This window comes from Lissotriton vulgaris, chromosome 8 (assembly GCF_964263255.1).
Source record: "Lissotriton vulgaris chromosome 8, aLisVul1.2, whole genome shotgun sequence".
Classification (NCBI taxonomy): Eukaryota; Metazoa; Chordata; class Amphibia; order Caudata; family Salamandridae; genus Lissotriton; species Lissotriton vulgaris.
Genome location: NC_141696.1, coordinates 861057408 through 861075432, shown reverse-complemented (window position 1 = coordinate 861075432; position 18025 = coordinate 861057408). Strand labels below are relative to the sequence as shown.

Below are 18025 nucleotides of genomic sequence, written 5' to 3'. Positions count from 1 at the left end.
AGGGGTGCACACAGCGTTATCCTTATAGTGATGAAAGACCGTTGCCTTCACCAAGAGTTAAGCAGCAAAAGCGTGTTGCTGAAAGCATACTTTGAAGTGAACAGTAATAGTGAATAGGGCTTTTTTACCGCTGTGCCACTGGTGCGAGGTCTACAGGCTCCCTCACCTTTTTAAAAGTTCAGCTGCTGTGTGCTTAACTCACCCTTGGCCTGCATCAGGTAGATGTGGAGTGCTGCATAGCGCAGGCGTATGACTATGCGCTGATCTATGTGTGCCTAGGATAGGGACATTACAGGGATACAGCAGAATGGTGTAATACATGTGGGATCAGTGCATGTGCTGAGTGTATGAATGCCTGTGAGGAAACATGACTTGAAAGATCTTGTGCTGTTCAGTGTGGACACAATTAAAGCACTTGCTGGATGGATGTGTGCTTGCATGAAATACAATACGTGAAGGCTGAAGTGTTGTGTAGCGTGCACATGGTGAGTGTGTGTGCTGGCAGAGTGTTTGTTTGTAAATAGAACACCCTAGAACTGTACAAAAAAGCTACAGTACTGAGCAGTGCATGCAAACTGAATGTGTATGCTGAATGCATGTGTGTCTGTAATGGCACAACGCATGAAAGTGACAATACTGGAGAGCCAGTATGCTGTAAATGTACACTGAATGCAAGTTTGCCTGCAATGGTGATTTGTATGGAAGGTCCAGGGTTCCATTTCGGGAAGCCCAGGCCTGCCTGATGAAGATATGTGGAGGAGAAAAATCTCCCCAGACAGATTTGTGTCACTCCCAGGAGCTAGGATAATTCAAATGGTTACTCTTTGATTCAGTGATAGATCACTAGGAAGGGGTCTGGACACATCTGAGGAAAGGAGATGCAACTCATAAGGGAATCATAAAGAGTAGAGCTTGAATCCTGGTATTAACTTTTTGATGCACATAGCACTGCAGATGACATCCAGTTGTGAACTCTGGTCACTCCCATGGAGTGTGTTGTGGGTCAATCTACTTCAGAGTCTTGCCTGCTGTGATTGACAGCATTTAAAGAGGAAAGGTATGCGTCAAAAGAAGCAGAACCCCAACATAAAAATTCAAAGACTCAGATCGTATATCACATTGGTGTCTGGAAAAGGACTATGAGAAGAGATGGTTGAGACCTCCAAATTAGCCAACTGCCAAGCAGCCAGGCAGGCTGCATGAGAAGGGAAAGCTCTGAATGACTTCTGCCAAAGACCAGGACTTGGGACAAAGGCCAGCTAGTCTCCCAAGGAAATCAAGATCACCTGCCTTGGAGCCTGAACCACCATTGCCTGTCGGCGTACCAATATCAGTGTGCCCTGTGCGGAAGAGGAGAGCATTGGAGGAAGAGAGGTCCCGAGGGGGGCCCTACCAAGAGGAATCCCTGAGCGAGATGCGAGGGAACAGCTTTGCACTGACTGGGTCATTGCCCGTGTGCAGAAGTGATCCAGCAACTCCTGTATGCCAGGAGAGTGCCGCCGTGACTTAAGGCGTGTTGTGTGCAACACGCAGGAAGCACCAGCTCTCCACTGCCTTGCTGCAGTGACCATGTATGCAGAGGGAGCCATTGTAGAACTATTTGTTGCCAGGACTGTAAGGACTTGTTACCACCACAATTAACACTCCAGATGGCAGGAGGGGCCACCATTTTGAGGGAAAGTGTAGAAGAGAAGTTTGAGCCTCAGCAGAGAGTACTGCAGCAACTCAGTATGCCAAAAGGGGTTGCCAGTACTCGCATCTCCAGAAATTCGGGTTGTCACCCAGGCAGAAGATGGCGGAGGTGACAGGCGAGTCAAGTCCGCACAACAAAATCTGCCCCTGACTGCACCCATGAGGACCACGAAAGACGCCACATGAAAATGTGCGCCCTTACTGAGCTCCAGTCAGGAGCTGGAGGATCAAATATCATCCTTGTGAGGGGAAGAGTAACCTACCTCATCTTCGAGGAACTTGGACAGCTCCAGTCACTTGAACAAGCCGGCAGAGCAGCTCAAGAGAGAGGGCCTGCGCCTGTCAGGTTACTGCTGCATGCATCACAGGTAGCCTGCCTTCGCCAAACAGGATCCGGACTTGTTTAATTTTTATTTAATTTTTAATTCAGTTTTAGTACACTCAACAAACCTATAAACACATAACTACTCCCTCCGCCATTCCCCATTCGTCGGCACATCCCCCTCCAGACATACAGACCTGTGAATGTACTTCCCACAATCCAGCCATAGTGTGCTATCAACAGGTCCCAGAATACCAATCTCAGTTTTTGTGGCTCCAATATGATCCTTCTCCCTCCCTTCATGCTCATTGTCCCACAAAAAGACGTTGTCCATCCCCTTCCATGACCCCACACTTTAGTGAATGCTTTCGGTCAACCATGTGTAATGTATATTTTCTCTTCAAACCTCATACACCAGTTCATATAAGACTCCCATTGCGCCCACCACGTACTTCCCTATTTTTGTTATATGTCTCTCTATCCCTTCATCAGGGCCACATTGCAGAAGAGGAGCATATACCTATCAAACGTCTGTTCGCCCCAGATCCCTCAAATAATTATCTTGGCCTTCAGTTCCAATGGTTCTCCTAAGACCTGAGAGATCCTACTATGGCCATCTTCCTACAGCATGCAGATTTTGGGAGAGGCATATAAAGTGTGCACTAGAGTGCCTCTCTGCTCACATCCCCACAGGCACCGATGCTTCCTATGCATTGCAAACAATCTAGTCCTGGTGTACTACGCTCTGTGTAAGTTCTTGAACTGGACCAACCTAAAACATGCTTGAATCACCACTTTGCCAGGGTACCTATAGGTCTCCCTCCACTTGTCGTCCTCCAATCCTCCCAGGACCCCTTCCCATTTATAATTGATGAATATAATATGTTTGTTAAAGCTGGTGTGCATCCCTCCACTTTCAAAAACTTTCGTAACTTCAGCCCTACCCAGGGATTGCACCCGTTCAAGAAAGAAAAAAACGGAGTGAAAGAAGATCTTTAAAAGTTTCATACAATCGGAGTAAACATCGGAGTCCATCGCAGAATGTTTAATCACATGTATGCATTCGGCAAGTTTTTAGAACCGAATGGAGTTGAAACAATGATTTTTTAATATTTTAATATTGTATATATACGGACATTGCAAACATTTCATAGGATGCATTCTGGGAAACGTGGTGCACTAAGAGTCTATGGTTATGACGCATCAGGGAGTGTCTCGGATTATGGGCGAATTGGGAGGGAGAATACTAGGGAGGAGGGTTCAAAAACGTGGGCGGGGAATGACTCGGTACACCGGTTGAAGAACCAGGACGAGGACGCTAGACGCATGTAGATTGTTGTTTTAGGTAAGCGATGGCGGAAGGAGGATTCGCTTGTTTAGCAATCTGTATAGGAAAGAGGGAATGCACGCTTTGTACTCTTAAGTAAAACAATTTCAGCTAATATAGCACATGTCGAATAGCTCCAGCTTTAGTGCAAGGCAGCGCGCAAGGGTTGATCCATCTAGAAAGCATGTCTAATACAGATGGTTAAAGGGACGCACCGCGCCCACGTTGGTGGGAGGGTAAATGACTATGAGCAATTGTAGGACACAGACGCTGTCGAAAAATGAGATTCATACCCTGTTTATTGAGGATAAGTTGCATAATGACCCCAGCAGAAGCATGGCAGTCACATGAATATAGTGCACCAGGGAGTAACGTTAGGATTATGGTTAATTAAGCCCAGAAATGAGATGATGTCGTGATGTGGTGTCTTTCAGATATTAATTGTATAATAATGTGTTTGTACTGTGATTAATTTGTAGTGACCCCCGAAGAAGGGCACATGGAGGCCCGAAATGCATTGGGTTTTTAACTGCATAATAAACAACTACTTGCGAAGGACTTCTTGCATCTATCGCATTCTTTCGAAGAAGCCTGGATTGGCACAGTCAGAATGTTAGAAATTTGAAAATTGGCACCTGTACCCGATTGGTGGACTGAAGAGAAAATAATGAATTATATGTTAAAAAAAAGGAATCAAAATATGGACTAAAACGGTTTATAAACTTAAGAGTTGACAAAGGAATGTGAATCAAAAGTGCACGCTAAATAGCGGCACAGAGCTGTGCATTTGGCTTAGGGGCTGTAAAAAGTCCCTCTTCTTACATGAATCACCACTTTGCCAGGGTACCTATAGGTCTCCCTCCACTTGTCGTCCTCCAATCCTCCCAGGACCCCTTCCCATTTTTCACGCAGCCTCTGTAACAGGTGAGCACTATTGGCCAAAGTGTGTTGTAAAAAGCAGAAATCACATGTCAGTGGTGGGGGTGCTCGCAGGACCCTATATTTCAATGGACTCTCTTCCGGTATCTCTGCTGTGGGGGTAATATAAGCCCTGAGGCGATATTGCACCTTGTGGTATATAAAGTACAGTCCCCTCGACTGGTTCATACTGGGATTGAAGTTCATGAAATGGCAAAATTTCTAGGTTTTCCCATACAGCACCCAGTTTTTATATACCTATCAAATCCTACTGTCTGGGGCCCTCAACTCCCTGCAATAGTGTCAATCCCTCTGCCTCCCATAGCAGAGTCGCCAGGGTAAGCACTCCCCAACTCAGTTGCGTGGTTGCTTTTTTTCAGGAGTCAACCATGGCAGTCGGAGCTGCTAATCCTTGTGAGCTTTTCTTCATATTGATCAACCTCATATACCTCTGTGGCTTCAAGGACCTGCTGTCTGTCCAAAGGAAGGGCTTAGTGTGGTCTGCAAAGGAACATTAGTTGAGCACTACCAATTGTGTTGCCCAATAGTACAAGCAGCAGTTTGGCAAAGCAACTCTTCTCCTCTGCCACCTTTCTTGTGAGAGCAGGAGCCTGTGTCTGCATCCAACGATTTGAAAACATTTTCAGGGACCTCAAATGGGGAGTTCTGCAGTGCATACAGGAATTTTGGCAAGTAAATTATTTTATACAGAGCTGCCATGCCCAATAAAGGGTAACTAGACATAATATCGAGTTCAAAATATCGATTGGACATAATATCGAGTTTTAAATATAGATTGGACAAAATATCGAATGGACAGAATATAGATATCAAAAATATCGTTTTTAAGGTAAGTAATGTAATATCGAATGTTAAAAATATAGAAAGTTAAAATATCGAAGTATATAATATAGATTGTTAAAAATATCGATTTTTTTAATACTATCCAATTTTTATAGTGTTTTTTATGTTATAATATGTGTGAAAAGTGTGTATTTATGTTATAATTAATTTTTATTAATGATTTTTGTATTTTTCTTTTTTGCGTAATTTAATTCTGGAGTGGGTTGTGGGTTTATAGGGGAATAGGGTGGGAAGTAATTTAATTATAATTAATTAAATATGTAAATTTATTTATTGGTATTCATTTATAATTAATAGTTAATACATTTATATTTGGTAATGAATTATATTTTAATTGGTAATTAATTTTAATTAATTGATTAATTGATAATTGTGTTAATTTTACAAATGTATTTTCTGTAGCGGGTTGTTGGTTTATAGGGGAATAGGGTGGGAAGTAATTTATTTATAAATAATTAAATAATTAAATTAATTGAATTGTATTTAATTCTAATTGATTGTTAATTAATTTTTAATTATCAAATAATTAATAGTGAATTAGTAATTAATTTGTATTAATAGGTAACTAATTGTAATAATTAATGTTAATTAGTAATTTTAATTGATTAATTATTATATTATATTAAATTGGTAATTACTTTTAAATAATTTTTTATAGATATTAATTTACATTTTTTATAATAATATATGAAGTATTTACTTTCCCTAATGTTGCATTCTCTGGAGTGGGAATATTAATTTTTACTCCTACGCTATCCAACGCTTTCCCTACTGTTGCACTCACTGGAGTGGGAATAGTAATGTTTACCCCTACGCTATCAAACGCTTTCCCTACTGTTGCACTCTTTGGAGTGGGAATAGTAATTTTGACCCCTACGCTATCCAACGCTTTCCCTACTACTGCACTCTTTGGAGTGGGAATAGTAATTTTTACCCCTACGCTATCCAACGCTTTCCCTACTGTTGCACTCACTGGAGTGGGAATAGTAATTTTAACCCCTACACTATCCAACGATTTCCCTACTGTTGCACCCACTGGAGTGGGAATATTAATTTTTACTCCTACGCTATCCAACGCTTTCCCTACTGTTGCACTCACTGGAGTGGGAATAGTAATGTTTACCCCTACGCTATCAAACGCTTTCCCTACTGTTGCACTCTTTGGAGTGGGAATAGTAATTTTGACCCCTACGCTATCCAACGCTTTCCCTACTACTGCACTCTTTGGAGTGGGAATAGTAATTTTTACCCCTACGCTATCCAACGCTTTCCCTACTGTTGCACTCACTGGAGTGGGAATAGTAATTTTAACCCCTACACTATCCAACGATTTCCCTACTGTTGCACCCACTGGAGTGGGAATAGTAATTTTAACACCTACGCTATCCAACGCTTTCCCTACTGTTGCACCCACTGAAGTGGGAATAGTAAATTTTACCTCTACGCTATCCAACGCTTTCCCTACTGTTGCACCCACTGGAGTGGGAATAGTAAATTTTACCTCTACGCTATCCAACGCTTTCCCTACTGTTGCACCCACTGGAGTGGGAATAGTAATTTTAACCCCTACGCTATCCAACGCTTTCCCTACTGTTGCACCCACTGGAGTGGGAATAGTAATTTTAACTTCTACGCTATCCAACGCTTTTCCTACTGTTGCACTCTTTGGAGTGGGAATAGTAATTTTAACACTTCTGCTATTGTATGGTAATAATATTGGATATTATTTAATTATTTTATGTTACTATATATATATGTTTTAACAAATGTGATTTAAAAATTTTTTTTAACTTTTATTAATTATTAAATTATTATAAGTTAATTTAAGTATTTTTAAGTATATTTTAGTAATTAATTTTTAATAATAATTTAACACTGTTTTTAATAAAGTCGATATTTTTATAAACTATATTTTAGTAAACGATATTTTAAACTCGATATTTTTGTACTTACCTGTTTGTAGATACAAACTCGATATTATGTCTGTCGATATTTTTTACACAATATTTTTGATAGTCGATATTCTGTCCCTCGATATTATGTCAGTGATCCCCAATAAGGACAGAGGGAAACACCTCCACTGGCTCATGTCTCTTTTATTTCCCCCGGCACCCTATGGAAGTTGTGGGAGTAAAAAAGATTACTATTGCGGGTGATGTATGTGCATATGTACCGAAATCCGACTCTTTGCCACTGTATGGGGCATTTCCACTTCTCTCGGTGGGCACATCCGACGGGGGTGTAAAGACAGGAATTGGCCCAATTTATATGGAGACTCGAGTACTGCCCGAACACCCCGAAGACCTCCAGAATCCTATTGATGGAATCCTTTCAGTCTGCCAAATAGAAGACGTCAAAATCAAAAGGAACAATTGAGAGATGGAATGCTGAACAATGCAAACATTCACCCCCAGTCACAAGGATCTCAGTTTAAACCTTTGTTCTTTTCCTCACCATACCACCCAAGTTTGACCCCAGACATATGCAAATCCGTCTTGACCCAAGCCAGGTACTCCCTGGACTGGAAAAAAAGCATCCTGGCATTGGTTTCGAGGCATCACCCCTTATCATCCAAGCTAGCTTGAATCCAGTGGATAGGTGAGCACTGGGACCACATCTGTGCATACCCTTCCCACTTAGGACGACAAAACCAAAAGGAACAATTGATTGAGGGAATTGCTGAACAATGAAAATATTCACCCCCAGGCACAAGGATCTGGGTTTAATACATTGTTCTCTTGCTCACCAAGCCACCCCAGTTTGGACCCATCGAATGCAAATACGTTTTGACCCTTATACTCATAGGAACAGTCCAGCTCGTCCTGCCAAGCCAGGTCCTCGCTGGACAAGAAACAAGCATCCTCGGACCAGTTTCAGGGCATTACCCCCCCCCATCAGGCAGGCTAGCTTGAATCCAGTGGCGCAGTGAGTACGGGACCCACGTCTAGGCATATTCTTCCCACTTAGGGTGACAAAAGCAAAAGGAACAACTGATGAACGGAATGCTGAACAATGCAAACATTCACCCCCCAGTCACAAAGATCTAGGTTTAATCCATCATTCTTTTTCTCACCACTTCACCCCAGTTTGGACCCAGCCATATGCAAATCAGTCTTGACCATGTTCCTCATGGGAACAGATCAGCTTAATCTGCCAAGCCAGGTCCTCCCTGGACCGGAAACAAGCATCCTGGGACTGGCTTCGGGCCATCACCCGATCATCAAAGCCCGGCTACTCAGCACCATTTCTAGATGCCATTTTCAACAAGAGTTCAGCACTCTGGCCCTCAGTCTTTTAAGGCACAAAAATGATGCGCACAATGTTGCGCCTCAAGCGTCCCTTCCGCATCATCCAGGTGCTCTGTGACGCTCCCGACCTCTTTTTGAAATGTATGCAGCTGGTGCATTGTCTCTGACCACTGGTGCAGTCTGGGCCAGTACCGTCTCTGTTTCTGTCACTTTACCGGCCAGCTTCTTGTGGTCGGCGCAAAGTAGCCCCAGGTCCAGCGCCACTCTTTTGATCTTGTGCTCCAGGGCCACTTTGGTGTCCTTGATCACCACCAGGATTCATTCAGTATGTGCCTCTAGCTGCCCCTCTCCCGCAGGCTATGACCCATGATCAGTCTGCTGCCCTACTTTACTTTGTTTAGGCCACTGTTACTCCAGTCTCGACAAGGGGTAAGGCGTCCGCCAGGCGGTTCACCCCCTCCACTCCATCCACCAAGCCCTGGCTATCCTTTTTGTAATGCGGTCCCCCATTAAAATGGGGCAATCCGTGTGTCAAGGGGACAGGCGGCACCCCCAACTTTCCCCTTCAAGAGAAATCTCTAATATCCCTCTAGGCTCTTCTGCCCGAGACCCAATTGGATGTAATGTAATGTAATGGTGTCTTGTAAAGCGCATGTATCACCCCGCCATGGGGTATCTCAGCGCTGTAGACCGCTGGGGAACCCGTCCTGGATTTCCCTATGAGATGGTCCCTGCTGGGTATCTCCAAGGTGAAACCAGGCATCCCCAGCGTATGTGGGGGGCCGTTGTGGAGATAAGGCAAGCTAATGCCCAGAGTTGCCGAGTGTGATCCCTGGTTAGAGTAGGCATTGAGGCGAGAATTATCGAGTCCGCTGACCCTGGTCCACGACCCTGCCGCGTCGGGAATTGAACCCTGGTCCCTGGCCATCCTCTGCTTCCGGGTATGCCACCTCTAACCAGTGAGCCACACCACTACACCATGTGTTGTGCCTTCTCTCCCCTAGGGTTCTACTCCTCTATGCCACACTGCCCCACGGCCGCTGCCACACCTGTCATGGCTCTCTGTCTGGGGGGGGGGATACTGCTAGTCCTCAGGGTACCTCAGGACCCTGGTCTGCTGATCTGCAACCTTCCTCTGCCTCACTGTTGGTTGTTGCATGCATGTTGGGCCCCTATGAGGCTGACACACATATTTCCAGTCCATTGTCCACGGACCACCGATCTGGCCAGAACAGGGCCGCTGAGCTTTCCCCCGCCTCTAGCCAGCCTCCAGATATCAAGGCGATCCCTCCAGGCAGAGCAGTCAGCAGTTGTCTTCAATGTGGGCCCCTGGCGAGGTGGATACACCTGTTCTCTAATACGGCCCAGGCCGACAATGCAGGTTTGCCTCGCTGAACCAGCTGGGCAGTCACCGCTTTCAGTACGGGACCGTCTCGCTGTGCCCTGACCTGAGGAGAGGCAGCCACGCCTGTTCGAAGCGACCCCAGCCTGTCTGTCATGGACCTCTGAAGTCACTAGTATGCAGCAGGGTGGGGGAAAGGCAGGGCGCCCAGAGCTCACCCCCAAGGTTGGCTGACTCTCACTGGTCACGCTGGGTAAAACAGATCCCCCGGGGCAGTAGGATTATGAGGTATTCGTGAATACTGGCAGCTGAGCTCCTCTTCATGCGTCCACCACCACTGCTGCTTCGGCCACGCCTCCATGATATGGACTTTTGAGCATCCACATAGGGGGCCCCAATGCACAGCTGAACATTTCCATACAGCCAGAGCAGGTAAGATTAGAATTGGGCCTGTGGGGCCCTGGTGGACTCACTGCTAACAGTTCTGCGGCACCATGGACACTTTTGACTAATGCCTGAAGAGCCAAAGGGGAAGTCTTTAGTATGTCCTATTGATAAGCATTTCCTGGATGCAGCCACCAGTGAATGGGGAATAACCCTGACCACGTTATAAGCAAGAGGGTGGGGCAGGGATTTGCCCGACAACCACTAGAGCCCCAAACTCAAGGGGATTGTTTTGTTGCCTCTGAATGTTTTTGTTCCTTTGCATGTGTAGAATTAGAAATAAAATACTTATTGTTCTTATCTAAGTAAGTATTGGACTGGACATTGATTAATTCTTCGTGCTGTGAGTTCTTTGAGTTATGCGTCCAACATACCTGTATCTATACTCTCCCCCTGAGGGAGCCTTTGACTGCTTATCCACAGCTACCACTGAGAGTCAATTACAGAAGGGGTACCGGACCCAGTAGCTCGGGATCCATTCCAAGTCAGGCCACAAGACATTAGGAGTTAGGGACCATATGTATCATCAACCTGATTTGCGATTCCCAAATAGAGATTTTTAAGAAATCGCTATTTGAGAATCGCAAATAGGTATGTATGTACAAAATCGCATTTTTTTTGCGATTTCTTAAAATTTCTTAAATGCGATTAGCAAATTGCAAATCGCAATTAAGGAATACTTTCCCATTCATTTCTGTGGGCCAGGAGGCCCAAAGGAATGAATGGGAAGTTATTCTCAATTTGCAATTCGCAATTTGCTAATTGCAAATTGAGAAAAATTATAAGAGTGCAGGGGTGTCCAAAGGACACCCTGTTGCACCCCTGAAATATGTATGGGTGCACATGTGGCGCACATAACGGCCCTAAGGGCATGTATGTGCGTCACATGGCACTTTGAAAAATACCAAAATTTGCATTTTTCAAGGAATTTGCAACTTACCACCAACTAAAAGTTGGTGGTAATTTGCGATTCCTTAAGGACATTTTGCACATTTTTTTTGCCTCATACATTGCATTTAAGGAATCGCAAAAATTGTGATTCCTTAAATGCAATTGCAAAATAAGGAATCGTAAATTTTGTGATTCCTTGTTTTGCACCACATTTTGCTTAATACATACCATTTAGCAAATTTGCATTCGCAAAGGCCGAAATTCTGATAATTTCGGCCTTTGCGAATGCGAATTTGCTTGATACATATGGCCCAAAAGGCCTCATTCACCACAGTTGGGCACAGTAACCCTGGGTGCCCCATGGCCCTCTGAAAGGGATTCTAACAATAAGGTTATGAAACTTCGCGATGACTTGTAATATTTTCATCATGTATCGCAAGGGGTACATTTTTCCTTACAATAGCTAGTTGCACCATCACTTTCCCAAATCTTTGGTGACTAGCTCATTCATATGAAAGAGAGAGCATGTTTGCAAACATTAAAAATCTAAATAAAATCTCTAGTGCAATGTTAAACACATCAAAAAGGCTGTTAGTTGTCTGTTGGAAAAAAGATATTAGAATAAGTTTAATACAAGTCCGTTTTTTAAACAAAAAAATGTGCAGTTGCTCAGAATGTGTAGAAGCAAGAAGAAAGATTCTAAATCTTCAACAGATACCATAAGGAGTGCAAAAAATGAACATGTTTCATAAATATCTCCATTCTGCTTGTCACTATACAGTTTCGAAAAAACAGATAAGAAAGAAAAGCAATGTTTTGTTTTGTTTCGACAGCTACTTTAATTATGCTATGTGACCTGCATTTTCGATTGATATCAAAACTCAACTATAATAAGTTATTACAGTTGAGTTTTAACTTCATTTCTTTATAATAAGCTTCCAGGTTTGTCACGAGTTGTCTATTATAAAGAAATTAGAGACTGGTTTTTATACAAAGAATGCAGAAGCCCATGGATAAGTACAGCCTGAAGTAAATTATAAGGATATTGTAAGTCTCAGAGGCATTTCATGACCATATTGAGGAGAGAGGCTGAAGACCAAGTTCTGTTATAAGGTTATGAAACTCCAAGGTGACTTGCAATATCCTTAACATGTATGACAATGGGTCATTTATCCCATATAATACATGGTCACACTATCACCTTTCCCACACACCACTTAAATCCTTGGTGTGTAGCTCTTTCATATGAAAGCGAAAGCAAGTTTGCAAATATAAAGAAGAAAAATAGAATCTATAGTGCAAAATGATACACATCTGATAAACTGTTGGATATTTGTAGCAAAATGATAACAGAAGCAGTTTAATGAATGGCAGTTTAAATAAATGCAGTAGCTTGGCATGTGTATAGCCATGCAGAAAGATTATAAATGTTCTATAATTACTTAAGGAGTGCATAAAATAAGCAAGTTCTTATAAATACCTCATTTATTCTTGTGAATGTAAACTTGAAAAATAGAACAGAAAAACTGAAAGCAACCTTTCCTTTTTCTATAAAGATCTGCTTTAATTGTGCTCTGTGCCCTGGCTGACCTGCTTTTTCCCTCAGCTGCTAGGGCAGCAATTGTGATGTCAGAACTCAACCAAAATATTTTAGTGTACAGTTGAGTTCAGAGGTTATAGAGATGGATTTTTATACAGGCATTGCAGAACTCCTTATATTACAAAGAAATTAGAGACAGGTTTTTATACAGGGATTGTAATCCCATGTATTATGAAGAAATTAAACAGGCTTCTGAACAAAGATTACAGACTCCCATGTAAAGAAAAATGTTATAAGATAGTACCTACCGCACTCCCCACACAGAAGGCCGTGGGCCACGTACTAGTTCCATTCACAAGAGAGATGTTTCCAATAAACGTGGGCGCGCCCAACCAGACCGACGACCTGATTACTATTCCTGTGGAGCAGAAGAAAAACTCCCATCAGAATTGCCTGTTATTTACAGCGCTTGTACACAGGCAAAAGGTTCAACTTGACAGCACTACAGCAAATTCACACAGATATCTTTTGCCATTGGTCAAGCCGGAATGTTAGCCCAGGATGCCTGTTTCCGGTCCAGGTAATGGCTTGGCAGTTCGGGCTGGACTGTTCCCATAAGGCACAGGGTCAAGACTGATTTGCATATAGCTGTGTCTGAACTGGGGTGGCGTAGTGGAGCTAAAGAAGGATGATGGATTCAACCCAGATCTGTGACTGGGGGTGAGTGTCTGAAAAGTTTCAGCGCTCCGTCCATCCTTGTGTTTGCAGAGCTTGAATTAGACCATTTCTAAATGAACATGTAAGCAAGGGGGTGTACCCCTCAGCGAAGGTGCGTCCACAAAGGGGTGCTACAAGTACACCCGTCATTTGTGTGGTTAAACCAATGAGAGGGAACTTCTGCTGCAGCTGGGCACAGGGCAGACGGAGTTCGGTTTATACATTTAAGGCCGGAGAACACGCTGGCATGGGCCTTCCTTCCGCTCGGCTACGAGCCTTCAGCACCTCTGGGATAAAAACAGCTCCACAGCCATCTCATGACCGACATGGTCGACGTTAGCAAGCCACTAAAGTTTGCTTCCTGTCCAAGCAGACTAAATGTTAGATAAAAGGTCTAATTTCTACCCAGACCGAATAGAACAAACAATATGCAGAATTATATCGGTTTCAACTAAAATTAGGCTGTGCATTTGATGACGTGTGTTCAGGGGAATAGCTTTAACTGGTGTAGCAGATGCAGTGGCGCCGGGGCACAGAGTTGAAAGAGGCTCAGGGAAGTCAAAGTTATGACTATATTTTATTTCACGCCCTTTGCTGTTTTCCGTCATTATATGTGGCTCCTGTCATGCTGCATTCGTTCTCTAAATAAGTGAGTGAGCGAGTGTGAAAGCTCGTGTGCACGTGAGAGGCTGGAAGGAAAGCGCGGAGTTAGCCAAGGAGAAAATAATTCATAAGGAGGTGTGGCGCACTCAAAGTAGCACATGATCAGCACGAAAACTTTGTAGCATGACTTTAACCGACTTTTTCAGAAGTCGAATTAGAAACAGAGAAACTACAGAAGGGCGCTCGTGAGCAAAAAAAAACGATTGCATAACCGCACTGGGCAGGAGTGTTAGCTTTTCAGAATGGCATGCACTAGGTGCAGAATCGCACTAATAGAACATCAGAATGAATGCAGAATATCAAAAGGAGTTAGTTGCACTTGTTACAAAATTGCGCAAAACAGATGAAAATTAACTGCACACTTGCATGAATGAATGCATATAGTGGAATGGAAAAACTGCAACCTTGTGCCAGAAAGTAGTAAACTGCACGAGCTCATTAGGGAGAAATATTCAAAGCCGAATTGCATCAAAGGTGGCCCTTTGCCTGGTGAGGTGAGCAGGAGCTGGGGTGCAGTGGTGGTGACAGAGGCGAGCTGCGTGTCCCTGCCCCAGGAACGGGAGGCCTCTTACCCAGACAGCCCAGCAGGTCGCAGACGCAGACCATGAGCAAGATCCTGGAGGAGGATGAGGCGCGGGGGAGGCTCGCGCGCCCCAGCTTGCGATAGCTCATCTTCTTCTTGGGCAGCAGCTGCAGGGTGGTGAGCAGGAGCCCCAGGGAAGCGCTGGCCAGGCACAGCCCGCTGAAAACTTCCGGCCTCGAGGTCAGCACCAGGTGCGTGGCCGGGTCCCGGTTGGGGCAACAGAAGGTCTCCAGCCGCGGGGAGGCCATGGTTGGCGGGGGAGCTGAGGCGGCTGCCTGCTCAGCGCGCAGGGGAAGGAAGAAAGAGGCGGCGGCAGCGGTGAGGCAGGGAGGCGCCCGCCCTGCTCATTCCTGTCCCGTCACCCGGCACTGAGCGGGATCACGGGGAGCAGGGCTGCAGATCATGTGCTCTAAATCCCCCTCGGGGAGCGTCTCCTGTTCCTTGCTGCTGGAGGAGGAGGCCGGGGCTGAGGCTGCGCGTGCTCCTGGGCTATTGTGAAGCTGCCTGTCCTGCCCCTCAACTCCGACGCCAGGACTCCGCCACTCTGGAGCCATGAAAGGACTGGGGGCTGAACCACACGCCCCAAACGAGGACGGTTTGTGTCGTATGTGTGTCAGCCAAAGAGCACGCAGGAACACTTCAAGCACTAATGAGACCCGCGTGCCAGCTCCTCTTTGAGTGAATTTGCTGCAGGGCCTTTGAAGACTGTCAGGGCAGAAACATGTGACCTACGTCTTCTCTATTGTCTCTTTCTTTATTGTGTATACTTGAAGTATATTTATGTCAACATATTTTTTTTTCCACGCATCAGGTAAATATTAGGAAAATAGAATCTCACTCCATATGTCTATACATTCTCAGCCAGGGCGTTTGAATCTTTGTTTTTTAAACTCTGACTTGTGTTAAACCTAATTCTAATATATTTTTGCAACAATTATCTAACTGGTTTTTGGTGTGTTCAATTTTGATGTAGATTTTCAAATTTTACTCTTCATATTTACACTCAAACCATATCTTTCGTATGAAATAGCACCACACAAACTATATAAGTGGTTTGTGAGATAGACTATTGTGTTACCATGATTTATAAGGAATAATGAATCGCCTGTCATACATTATAAGGATTTTACAAGTCAACTCTGGGTTCCATGACCCTATAAAGGAGCGCAGCCTTTTTTTATCAACATGAGAAAACGATGTAAAGTAATAACTTTTTTGTGGTGTGCAGCTGTCACAGCACTGGAAAGGTTGCATTGTCTTTTTGTGTAAATATACAATATGCACTTTTATCAAAAAACCTTTGCCAGTGCCTGCCTGACCACTAAGATGCAAAAGTGTAATCTTTAATGTACTACATGCACCTTCAGACTTATCACGTCGATTTCCATGCTCAACTGATTCAGTTATTTGTTTCTTAATTAATAGGTGATCTTAAGTTGACCTACCAAGTTTTCTAAGTCAATAGTCTCAACTCTCACTTGATCCATAGCATTTTCCACATCATTTATAGCTATGACTCCCTCATTTTCAATAGCAGGCCGGCCAAGTGGATCTTGCCTATAAAAATTGACGCTCTCTTTTATACAATAAGAATTCACTACACAAGCAATAGTTACTAACAACCAAGCCTACTGTTTAAACTGAATCATAGTGATCCAGCGGATTACCAACAACAGGTAATCTAACACCACATACTCACCTGGGCCCATACATTTCAATTCACAACATACTGGCAATCACTGCTGGAGTCATTTTGTTTTTAATAATTCTCTATATTAGTTACCTCTATTCCCTAACTATTCTTTTCAGTGATCAAAACGTTCTTTCCTCTGGTCGATGGACCATTAGTTGAACTAGTTCAGCGTTTCCCAAACTGTGGTCCGCGGACCCCCAGGGGTCCGTGACACATTCCCAGGGGTCCGCAGGACTTGAGTGCCTAACATCAATATAAAAAACTAAACACTCATGAGCCCTCGCAGCACATAAGGAGGTGTGAATATACTTGGCGCCCGGGCGCCAACACTGCCATACAATCTGCCCCTCAGGCTCCCCACACAGGAGAGGTGTGAATGTCCTTGGCGCCAGGGGCGGCATGACTGCAATGAAATCGGGCCATTTACCCTTCAGCTATAGGTGCAAGCTGAAGGGTGATTGCCCTTATATTGTGTTAATCAATCTCCCGATCATCCGACCTCGAGCTCGCACAGCAGTGCGTGTGATTCCTGTTCTGTTTGTGACCAGGCCCTGGGCATTTTGCTATCTGTCCCCCTTTTGCCCTGAAAGCAGCTGCGTGCCGAGTTTGAAGAGCGCTGGAGCACGTCGAACGGGCAGGAGGGCTCTTCTTCTGGAGCTGCATGTAAGTATTTAATTTGTGTGTGCATGTTGGTGTGTAGATTTATTTTGTTTGTTTTGTTTTGTAATTACATTTAAGAAAGCAGTCTAAAATCTGTGACGCATCCACTCAGGACTACAGCATACCAGATGAGTGATTATATTTGGAAATAAGTGCGCTTGTCACAACTGCCCAGAAGGTAAAATGATTCATGTGTTTTAATCTTTTCCTTTCTTTTCACTGAAAACAAACATAAGTGTAGCTTCAGAACGAGCTGGCATTCCCGGATTAAAGACAGTGTGGGAAAATAAAAGAATTCCAGGCAACCAGTCATAAATAAATGAAGATTAATGTCCGTGGTTTTGCCGCCCCCTAGTGCAAGGAGGGCTTTATTTTTTATTGTTGCAGCAGTATCAACAACCTGCAAAACGTGCCCATCAGGCCTCTTTGGCTTGCCCCAGTATTCTATATTTGCATGTGTACAATAATGTATCCACAGTGTCACGTACTTTCTAATGCTCAAGAATGGCTATCTTATATGCACTATTGCTCTGTCCGGTGGACAACAGAGTTTTGGGTATAATTTCAGTCTCAAGGTTTTTTTAAATAAACCACTCTTTGCTTTTTATTGCGGTCTTCAGAAGCCACAACACATTATACAAGAAGCTAACATACTAAACAAAAATCACTGACCAGAACCCATCTTGTCTGAAAAGACTTCAACTGTGGAATTACTTCACAGTGATGTCTGCTACGAGGTAGAGCAGTTACATAGAGACTAGTCTTTATTTTCCAGTTGACCGTTACAAAAAAAGTGTTCCACTTGAGTTCTTTGCAGTGGTTTTTCCAGTCTTCTCAGAATGCGCAATACTTAAGCCTGTTGCTTTGACCACAGCCTCTGGCTCACCAACATTACATGCTAGCCCCCACCATTGAAGTTTATAAAAGGAAACGTTTTAACACAGGGCACTGTTGCGATTTATGTTTTTGCTGACTTACAACTTTGAAAAATAGTAGGATTGTGTGAATATTACCACAGTTTTCATTTTGATGACCACCTACCTCTTGGAAATAGCATTTCCACTGTAGCAGAAAGGTTTGCTTTAGTCTCTCAACTTCTTCCTGTTCCCCCCCCCCCCCCC

The 18025-nt window shown here is 43.9% G+C and overlaps 1 protein-coding gene across 2 annotated transcripts in view; it reads right to left on the bottom strand.

Moving 5' to 3' along the window:
• GPR143 (G protein-coupled receptor 143) overlaps positions 1-15078 on the bottom strand; it is a 372216-nt gene extending 357138 nt beyond the window's left edge. The window contains exons 1-2 of one of the 2 annotated variants that reach the window (XM_086934793.1): positions 14541-15078; positions 12897-13006 (exon numbers count right to left, since the gene is read on the bottom strand). In XM_086934793.1, coding sequence (XP_086790919.1) covers positions 12897-13006; positions 14541-14799 — 369 coding nt within the window. In that variant the 5' untranslated portion in view covers positions 14800-15078. The remainder of the gene's footprint in view (positions 1-12896; positions 13007-14540) is intronic. The other variant, XM_086934792.1, reaches the window with a different exon arrangement.
• Between the last annotated feature and the right edge of the window lie 2947 nt (positions 15079-18025).